Source organism: Adiantum capillus-veneris, chromosome 9, assembly GCF_014529385.1.
Source record: "Adiantum capillus-veneris isolate H3 chromosome 9, ASM1452938v2, whole genome shotgun sequence".
Classification (NCBI taxonomy): domain Eukaryota; kingdom Viridiplantae; phylum Streptophyta; class Polypodiopsida; order Polypodiales; family Pteridaceae; genus Adiantum; species Adiantum capillus-veneris.
The window spans coordinates 68,683,706-68,693,147 of record NC_140939.1 but is presented as its reverse complement, the minus strand read 5'-3'; the positions used below and the strand labels follow the sequence as shown (position 1 = coordinate 68,693,147).

The following is a 9,442-nucleotide window of genomic DNA, read 5'->3' as shown; positions in this document are numbered from 1 at the left end:
AGGATGGCAGTTGGCTGATCCTTATTTTGTATGTGGATGACATGTTGATTGCTGGCAAACACTTGGAAGAAATTTCAGCTTTGAAGTCAAAGATGGCAAAATCGTTTGACATGAAAGACATGGGTGAGGCAAGTCATATACTTGGTATGCGCATTGAGAGAGACAGATCAAAGAAGTTGATTTGGTTATCTCAAACAGAGTATATTGACAAGGTTTTGCAACGTTTCAATATGGAGAAGGGAAAGGCATTGAGTGTTCCATTGCCACCATATGTGAAACTTAGCAAACAAGATTGTCCTGTGTCTGAGGAAGAAAAGGCTGAAATGGATAAGATTCCATATGCGTCTGCAGTGGGTAGTTTGATGTATGCAATGATTGCTACACGTCCGGATATTGCATTTGCAGTGGGAGTGGTTAGCAGATATATGTCAAATCCCGGCAAGAAACATTGGGAGGCAGTGAAAGGTATCATGAGATACTTAAAACATACAAAGAGTATGCGCATATGCTATGGTAGTCAGGATTTGAGTGTCAGAGGATACACTGACTCAGATTATGCAGGAGACTTGGATAAGAGGAGATCTACATCAGGCTATGTCTTTACATTGGCTGGAGGTGCCATATCATGGCGATCTCGATTACAAGATTGTGTTACGCAGTCTACTACAGAAGCTGAGTATGTTGCAGCAAATGAGGCATGCAAAGAAGCTATTTGGCTTGGTAGATTGGTTGCAGACTTGGGAATCAAAGTAGAAATGCCAGAGTTATATTGTGATAGTCAAAGTGCTATACAATTGGCAAAGAATCCAGTGTTCCATTTGAAGACTAAGCATATTGATGTGAAATATCACTTCATTAGGGAAGTACTTGAAGACAAGCAGATACAATTGCTGAAGATCCACACCAAGGACAATCCTGCTGATCTACTCACAAAGGGACTTCCAAGAGAGGGCTTTGTCCATTGTCGTGAGTTATTGGGCATTGGATAGATGGCAGCCATGTAAATCTTTGTACATTTATGTTCATAGATTTACAGTTACTTAAAGTGCCACATTGGACTTTAAGTGGGAGGTTGTTGGGATTAAAGCCCAAGTGGCCTCTTATGTGGATATGGCTGGCCGCCCGCCTAACTCACTTACCTCTAACTCTTTGTATATACTAACTTATTCTTTGTGAATACTAAGGAATTGGGAGATAACCCTTCTAACAGTTCTCTGCGTACTACTGTACTGTGTAAGCTCACTGTGTGTGTGTGTGAGAGAGTCGACCCACGCTCCGCTCCGCGACTTCAATACCATCCATACCGATATCAACATCAGACAAGGTTAATAACAATGGAAAATGATCAAATAAAGCAATTTGCATATCCACTTGCATTGTAGCAGCATGAGGCAACCATTGAGACTAAAGAAAATAAAACCTATCATGACAAGACCAAGACGATAATTGGGATAAAGACTGAAACGTGAACCCATGTTGGGTAGGGTGGCCAATAGACTACCAAGAATCAACGAGACCAGCTGAGACAACAAATTGATCCCAAAACTCCCTTTCAAACGAAGAAATAACGGAAGCACAAGAAGTAGTGTCAGAACCATTACAGACCATATTGAAGTCTCCTCTAACGAGCCCTTGAGACAAGGGCAAAGCAGAAGCCCAATCCCACAACATGCTTCTCAACCTAGGATCACTATCAGCATATAAATTAAGGAGAGTAAGAGGACACCAAGGAGAATCAATAAGAAAAAGAGATCCCCTTCCTGAGGGGTGGTCAGCAAGCAGTTGGGGATTGAGAGAGGCCTTAATAAAGGTGAGCACCCCAGAATAAGCATTGGGTTTACCCCCATAAAAACAACAGTAACCTCTGTAAAACAAAGTTTTAGATGCTCTATGATGCATCTTGTGCTCTTGAGCAAAGCATACATCAAGATTCTGAGACAACAACCATATGTTAAAGGTATAAAGACGAGTGGGGTCGTTCAAACCCCTTACATTAAAAGAGGCAAACTTCATATCGAGGACTTAAGAACTTGTGTGTCCCCCTCACAAACAACATCATGCATGTTAACCTCAAGATGAAAACCATCCTGCATAGGGGAGTGAGGAGGCCTATTCCTTATAGCGGAAGCATGTTGCTCAATGATCGTATCTATATCAACAAGAGTACTAGGTGAGGGCAAATCTTCCATGCGTATCTCATAGTAATTTGGTGCAGTATAGCTAGAAAAGGGACCCTTAGGCTTAAAAGTTTTTTCGGGTGGAGTGTATCCATTAGCATCTGCAAATCTTTTCCCTTTATCAAAAGCAACAAGAGTCACATTTGCAAGAGAACCTTTTATCTTTATTAGAGAGAGGTTTAGACAAGACTCGAGATTTACCAGCAGCATTCTTAGGTGGCACAGGCACCTTGGCATAAATAGGAGAGCTGGAGATAGGCGTCATGGGCTTAGCAAAACTAGGAGTAGGTTTATCCACATGACCAAAGATCTGCTCCTTGGGCACCAAAGTCTTACTACCAGGATAGGAGGGGATAAGGTCTAGGGAGTTGGGCACATTATTAGGACAATTTTTAAAGAAATGCCCCACATTGCCACAATGAAAACAAGACCCCGCAAGAGTACCCCACTTCAGATAAATCACCAGCTTTCCAACGTGCATCAAGTCAATTTCCATAATGGAAGGGAACTTTTTATATGTTTGCCAAAGCACACAAACTCGATTTCTATTGGGACAGTGTAAAGAAGGGCAAAAAAGAACTTTCCCTAAACACGCCCCCAATTTACCAATGCTTGCCATAAAAAGGATGGCAGATCAACGAGCTCAACCCATACCGGACACTTTGTGAGAAGCTCCTCCTTAATAAGCTTAATTGGCTGCCAAGGAATAATATGAACAACCTGACCACAGAGAATGCTAGTTGAAGCGAAAGCAAAGCATTTTTATCCTCTGGCTTAAAGAACACCAGCTTGAATAACCCCACACCTGAGTAAAAAATCTTATCAACTGCTGGATGCTGAAAACCCCCCATCAAGATTCCTTGCAATATCTTGTACAGCCGAGAGTTTGCCTGCAAAAAAGAGGACCAATCCTCTCTTTTGTTAGATGGATAGCTACGGCCAAACAGTCTCAGGAGACAAGGTAATTCGATGTTCACCAGTGATTTGAGGATCAGGGGTGAGGGCATCCTTAAGCAAAGAGCCCATCAACTCCGAATTGAATTGTGCAGAGGAATCGCCTAAAACTACGTGCAAAGTAGCAGCTCGAGGGTCCAGGTAACGCCATACCTTTAAAAAAGAAAACAGGCATGTACAGTAGCGTGTGAGCAGAGCCAATCGTAAGAAACGTACGCAATGAGCAGTAGTATTCAGAACCCTCTCCTCTCTCTCTCTCTCTCTCTCTCTCTCCATCCAAAAAAACCCCTATGGAAACAAACCCAAAAGCTCTAATTTTTGGTACTTTACTCATACCCCCCAAACCTTACAAAAAATTTGAGTCAAAACAAAGTTGCGTGTGATCTTTTCTTGGGTCTAGAGGATACCCACTACTCACAATTTAATACACCACTCCCTTTTTTCTGACCCCCCACTCACCTTGTTTTGAGTACCCACCACTCCCTCCTCTTCACGAACAAACTCACCCAAAAAAGACAAACACCTACTTTTGCAAAAAGGCTGCACACTTTTTACCCAAGAGCATCCATGGACCCTTCTAACCAGGTTTAGATGGTGTAACTTTTTGTTTCCTTTTTTTATTTATTTGAGATAGAGTGACATTGAGAACAAGTAAGAGCATCCACTGACACCTTGCCTTCCACCTTATAGACTAACTTGACTGTTTTTTTGTGGGTGATGGTAGCAGGTAACATGACTCTCTTTTCTCTACCTCTAATGCATCAAGAAAAGGAAGTCATCATCTCTCCATAACTTGTATAATTTTCAGTTATCTATTTGAGATATCTGTAACTGCTTCTGGATGAGACTAAAAATTTGGGTTGTTGTAATGGTTGTTTATTTTTACTCTTCTAAAAGAAAGCAAGATTTAAAAGCTTTTTTTATCCTAATCTCTCTCTGGTGGTATAGGAGTCTCCCTCTGGATTGAGGTCCCTCCCTATGACCTGTAATTTTTCTCAAGTATTTTATTTCTCGGCTTTCTGAATCTAAAGTTATCCCATCTGTTTTGAAAAATTCTGTCTTGGATGGAAGGTAGGCTACAGCCTTTTTCTACTCACGTTTAAACCACCTAGACTCTTATGTTCAAGTCTTCGTTGAAAAGCCATACTCTGAAGTTTTTTAATGGTCCACGTTAAAAAAAAAAAACCATAGACCTCACCTACTCTCAATTTTCCCTGCAAGATATCTTTCGGGATAACCCTATGCGGGTTCTTTCTACGCCTTAGTCTGGTCGCCCCTACACCCCAGTCTGGTTGCTCCTTTCTTTCAACTTCTGTTCCATTATCGTCTTCTGTTCCAGTTTCGCTCCCCTGCACTTGTAGAGGTTCCTTTCTCTCGCATGTGTTTCATAGCTTAAAACGCCATAAGTATACCTCTAATCAAGATGCGATCTAACTCCCCTTCTGTTCTTGCTGACATCTATGTACATAGTAATTCTGAAGCTTGGGATACGACCCTTATCTAGGCTATGGTGCCATGAATCCTGTGCCTTCACCCATGGTCCAGGGTCTGCTTGCTTGTATCAAAGATCCCCTATTCCATAACACCTTAATAGACTTGGATCAAGCAACATCAAAGGCAGACAACCAATCGGAATTGCTTCTCCTAAACATGCTATACCTACTTGCATGGTTTAGGCTATACTCCTTGGCTAGAGAGAACCCAAGGAATGCTGTCAAACGCTTGAGGGAACTAGCATCAAACCTCCAAACCATTGCGGATGAAGATGACAGAGAAAGGAAGAAGTGGATGGAACAATCTCCAAATCTGATGAGAAGATTTATGGAAAGCCATGGAAGAAAACTTCGCAACGACCCTATCGCCCACCAACGAAAAAGACACTTGCTCAATGGATTTGATGAAATTGCTCTCTCCCTGCAAGTAGAAGCTTCAAGCTCCCTAATCCCCAATGACCTCGACAACGAAGAGCAACAACTAGCTAACCAAAGCTTTGCCATCAACACCGACTCTTTTTCAATCCAAAAGAAGCCAATGGAAACATACTCCGACCCTTACATCCCCTCCCGTTTCTTGGAAATCCTCTTGGGGGATGCTCACCACAAACCTTGGGCTCTGGGAAATTTCACTTTGCTGGATCCTCTATCAGAAGGTTTACTCTTAACTCTACTTAATGGCAAAGACAAACTGGCCTTGAAGATTGGATTACAGCAGATCTTGGAATCTAACTCCTCCAATCTAATAGAGAACTCACTAGTTGCTACACCATTTACGATGTCTTGCTTTGACTCTAACAGATGCAAAGCTTCTTTTGGTTGCATAGTAGGAGTTAAAGGTGTCATCTCTACCACAAACAGAGACACAAACTACACGACTCAAATCTGGAATATTCACCGACCATTCCTCAAATGCGGCTGTGATTATGTTGGCCAAGCGGAGCTCTGCAAAGATGGGAACGTCTTATGGTTTGATCACGCTCTCTGGATGATCATGAACCACCTCCCTATCTTCTTCCCTAGCCCTACCCTCAAACGGTCTACTATAGCTTTTCTCAGTTGGATCGAAAAAGAAGCTCAAGAGGCAATAAAAGCAATGTTAATTCACCTCTTTTACAGGCAAAAATTAAAAGAAGCAATCAAAAGTTATGTGCTTTTCAACCAGCAGGCACCCTCTGCAAACTTCTCTTTGGAAGTAGAGAAACTCATCATGCAGGCAATTGCCCCGCTCAGAGGTGGGGATCTTCGATCTGGAAAGAAAAAACGGCCCGAACCCTCTCACCACTCTAGGGGTCGCGGAAGATACTCACCCTCTCCTCATCGAACTCCCCCAACCTCTGTACCTCTTCGTCGTAACCAATCTTCTCCTGTAGATTCCTCCCACAACAGTTATACCCCCCAGCCCTCACCCATGCCCCGGTTGCTAAAATCAGATCAGTACTATCACAGAACTCTGCTTCCAGTGCCAAGTCCTTACTTTATGATTAAACCAGCGCAATCGTTTTGCAATTCGGGTTCTATAGGGTTTTTTTTCGGCTTCGATTTTTGAGCGTATACCCTCCCAGTGCGGGTCCTGAAGGTTTTTTTTGGCAGCAAATTTTGGAGTGCAAAATTGCAGCGCTTAACCCTTGTTTATTCGGGTTCTGAATGTTTCTTTCTGAAGTCAAATATTCAGCGCAAGAGTTTCAGCGCTATAACCTTTCTAGGTATAGGTTTATTTAGATGCAACCCCTCTCCTGGTCTTGATCTTAAAAGTTTTTTTTGGCTGCACTTCTCGTTTGCAGATCTGCAGAGAATCTCATGGGCGCTTCTCCCTCTCAAAAAACCCCCTCCCAAGTTGGCTTTTTGTTCCCATCTTTTTTGCAAATCCCCTTCTGGATATCCCTAATGTAAGGCAGTTCTTTCTCTTGTTCTTTTTTGGCCTTAATATTACTACCACCCCAACCTGGGAAGAGGTAGTTTTCACTTGGGCTTTCACTCCTCCTCTGAAACTAAAATTATGCAATGCAAGAGCAGTTTTATCATGCTTTACTAAGGACTTTCGGCCATGTCCTAACTTCGGACTACTCTCTCTTTACTAGTCTTGCTCTTAATAAAACCCTGTCAAACGGACTAGGTCACATCCCCACTCAACCCCTAAACCTCGCTAAAGCTTGCTCAGTATTATCCAATGTGTTAGAGCACCTTACTTGGCTGGGTTGCATAAAAATCCCCCCAATCCTAATTAAGGATAAAATTGACCAAGCCCTTTATGGTTATTGCTCAAACTTCTTACCCTCCAAAAAGCAACACAACCAATACCCAAACCTATCACTCGAAATTGATACTCTCAAAAAGCAGTTCTTGGTAACTTACCTTGATAAGGCGGCTAATAACCCGGTAATTATATGTAAACAACTCATCATCTCAAAAGCCAACAAAAGACTCCAGAGCCCGAATTTTAAACCTTGCGCTATGAAGGTTGACTCCACGTTAACTCTTATTCAATCTTACCTCTCTTCCCTTCTCACTATTCAACATCTATCTCTCCCCTTTATTTCGGCATCATTCAAAAGCCAAAAAAACACCTTTAGATGGCTAACTTGTGGCTCATCTTGCTGCTATTCAGAAATATCCCTACTAATGGCATGCTTTTTAAAAACTTGCATCCCTTTACTTAAACAAAGAGCAAAACATCTCGATCAAAAAGCTCTCCTTTGCCACAACCTTCACCTCCAATCTATGTGGATTGTGGATTCAATCTACGATTGTGTCCTCAACCTCCCAATTCAAGCTCACTCTCTCTATTCAGGAGACATAAAAAAGTGTTACGAGAATATCCCCCATGAAGGCCCACTTGGCCTTATAGCTCACATTTCTAAAATCATAAAAGTAGCCTTCTCCTTGTCTCACCTCCCCTTCATCTCTTTTAAAAAACTCCCCTCCCGTTGCTTGGAAGGCACTGGGTCCTACAAATCAGGACTCTCTTTTAATGAACAACAAATGGTTGACCTTAACTCTTGGCTCATAAACAACATGTTTATACAACATCAAGACTCAGTCTTCAGACAATTGAATGGTATACCTATGGGGCTAGCTTGCTCCCCCCTATGGTGTAATCTCTATCTCCATTCTTTAGAGTTTGACTTTCTTTCCACCACGCTTAACTCACCCAACCCAAAACCTCTCCTTTCCCAAATGGGAATCCCCTTTAGATACTTTGATGACATCCTCATCATAGATTCTAAAAACTCTCACCTCTTTATGGTAAAACATTCCATCTACCCTGCTTGCCTCTCAATTGAAAGTGAAGTAGGGCACAATACAAAATTTCTTAATCTCAACCTTGCGATCCATAATAATTTCCTCATCAAGAGTCTCCACAACAAAGATGAGAACCTTCCATACCAACCCATCAAATAACTAAAAAGGGTTAGTAATAGACCCTCAGATTGGACCCATAAGGTCATACTCTCCCAACTTAAGCCCATCCTTTTTTGCAACACCCACCCCACAAAAGCAGCCCAAAATATTAAATCTCTCATCCAAGCTTTTTGTTACAATGGCTTTAAAAAAGCCAGGTTATGGAGACTGGTTAGAGGGCGCCTTCAAAAGTTTGAAGCTTCATCTTACACTTGCTTAGTAGAAGAAGTATTAGAGCATCTTATGATTGGAGGGCACTAGGACCCCTTAGGGGGCCTAGTGCCCCCTAGAGTGAATCCAGGGAAAACACAAACCTCTTGTTCCTAGTGTGGGTGGAGGAGGGTTCCTCTCGATCTCTCTCTCGACCAAAAAAACCCTATGGAAACAAACCCAAAAGCTCTAATTTCTGGTACTTTACTCATACCCCCCAAACCTTACAAAAAATTTGAGTCAAAACAAAGTTGCGTGTGATCTTTTCTTGGGTCTAGAGGATACCCCACTACTCACAATTTATTACACCACTCCCTTTTTTATAACCCCCCACTCACCTTGTTTTGAGTACCCACCACTCCCTCCTCTTCACGAAAAAAAACATCTTGGAGGTTGTCAAGTAGGAGAGATTCTATATAAGGCTCAAGACTCTCACCCAAAAAAGACAAACAACTACTTTTGTAAAAAGGCTGCACACTTTTTACCCAAGAGCATCCATGGACCCTTCTAACCAGGTGTAGATGGTGTAACTTTTTGTTTCCTTTTTTTATATATTTGAGATAGAGTGACATCGATAACAAGTAAGAGCATCCACTGACACCTTGCCTTCCACCTTATAGACTAACTTGACTGTTTTTTTGTGGGTGATGGTGACAGGTAACATGACTCTCTTTTCTCTACCTCTAATGCATCAAGAAAAGGAAGTCATCATCTCTCCATAACTTGTATAATTTTCAGTTATCTATTTGAGATATCTGTAACTGCTTCTGGATGAGAATAAAGATTTGGGTTGTTGTAATGGTTGTTTATTTTTACTCTTCTAAAAGAAAGCAAGATTTAAAAGCTTTTTTTATCCAACTCTCTCTCTCTCTCTCTCTCTCTCTCTCTCTCTCTCTCTCCCATGCGTCTCTCCCTCTCCCTGTCTCTCTATCCGTACGTTGTGCACCACCATCGCAAGTAGTTAAGCGTGTTTTCTCATTCACACACATAGACGGACCGATGCATGGAAGCACATGTAAGGGCAGGAGGACTCCCGTTGCGAAAAATTTATGTGGGTGTCTCTCTGTAGCTCTCTTGTTGTCAGCCTGTGTGACGAGGGGGAATCAAAAGTGGGAGGTCGACATGGTGTGAGGTGATTGCTCTGTGTGTGTGTGTGTGTTGTAGTGTTTATAGATTATTATTAAACCAGTAAGTAACGGGGCCACA

The 9,442-nt window shown here is 42.0% G+C and overlaps 1 protein-coding gene across 1 annotated transcript; it reads left to right on the top strand.

Moving 5' to 3' along the window:
- The first annotated feature begins 3,864 nt into the window (after nt 1-3,864).
- LOC147450629 (uncharacterized) lies at nt 3,865-6,659 on the top strand. Its single transcript, XM_086519779.1, has 3 exons — nt 3,865-6,138; nt 6,300-6,330; nt 6,409-6,659. Exons 1-3 carry the CDS (start codon nt 4,647-4,649, stop codon nt 6,515-6,517), a joined length of 1,632 nt encoding a protein of 543 aa, XP_086375905.1. The 5' UTR covers nt 3,865-4,646; the 3' UTR covers nt 6,518-6,659.
- The last annotated feature ends 2,783 nt before the right edge of the window (nt 6,660-9,442 follow it).

Bases quoted from the DNA above. Each gene is read 5' to 3' on its own strand.
- LOC147450629 (XM_086519779.1), top strand. From the start codon at position 4,647: ATGAATCCTGTGCCTTCACCCATGGTCCAGGGTCTGCTTGCTTGTATC. The intron at 6,139-6,299 runs GTTCTATAGGGT...TCAAATATTCAG, and splicing joins GCAATCGTTTTGCAATTCGG to CGCAAGAGTTTCAGCGCTAT. The intron at 6,331-6,408 runs GTATAGGTTTAT...TCTCGTTTGCAG, and splicing joins CAGCGCTATAACCTTTCTAG to ATCTGCAGAGAATCTCATGG.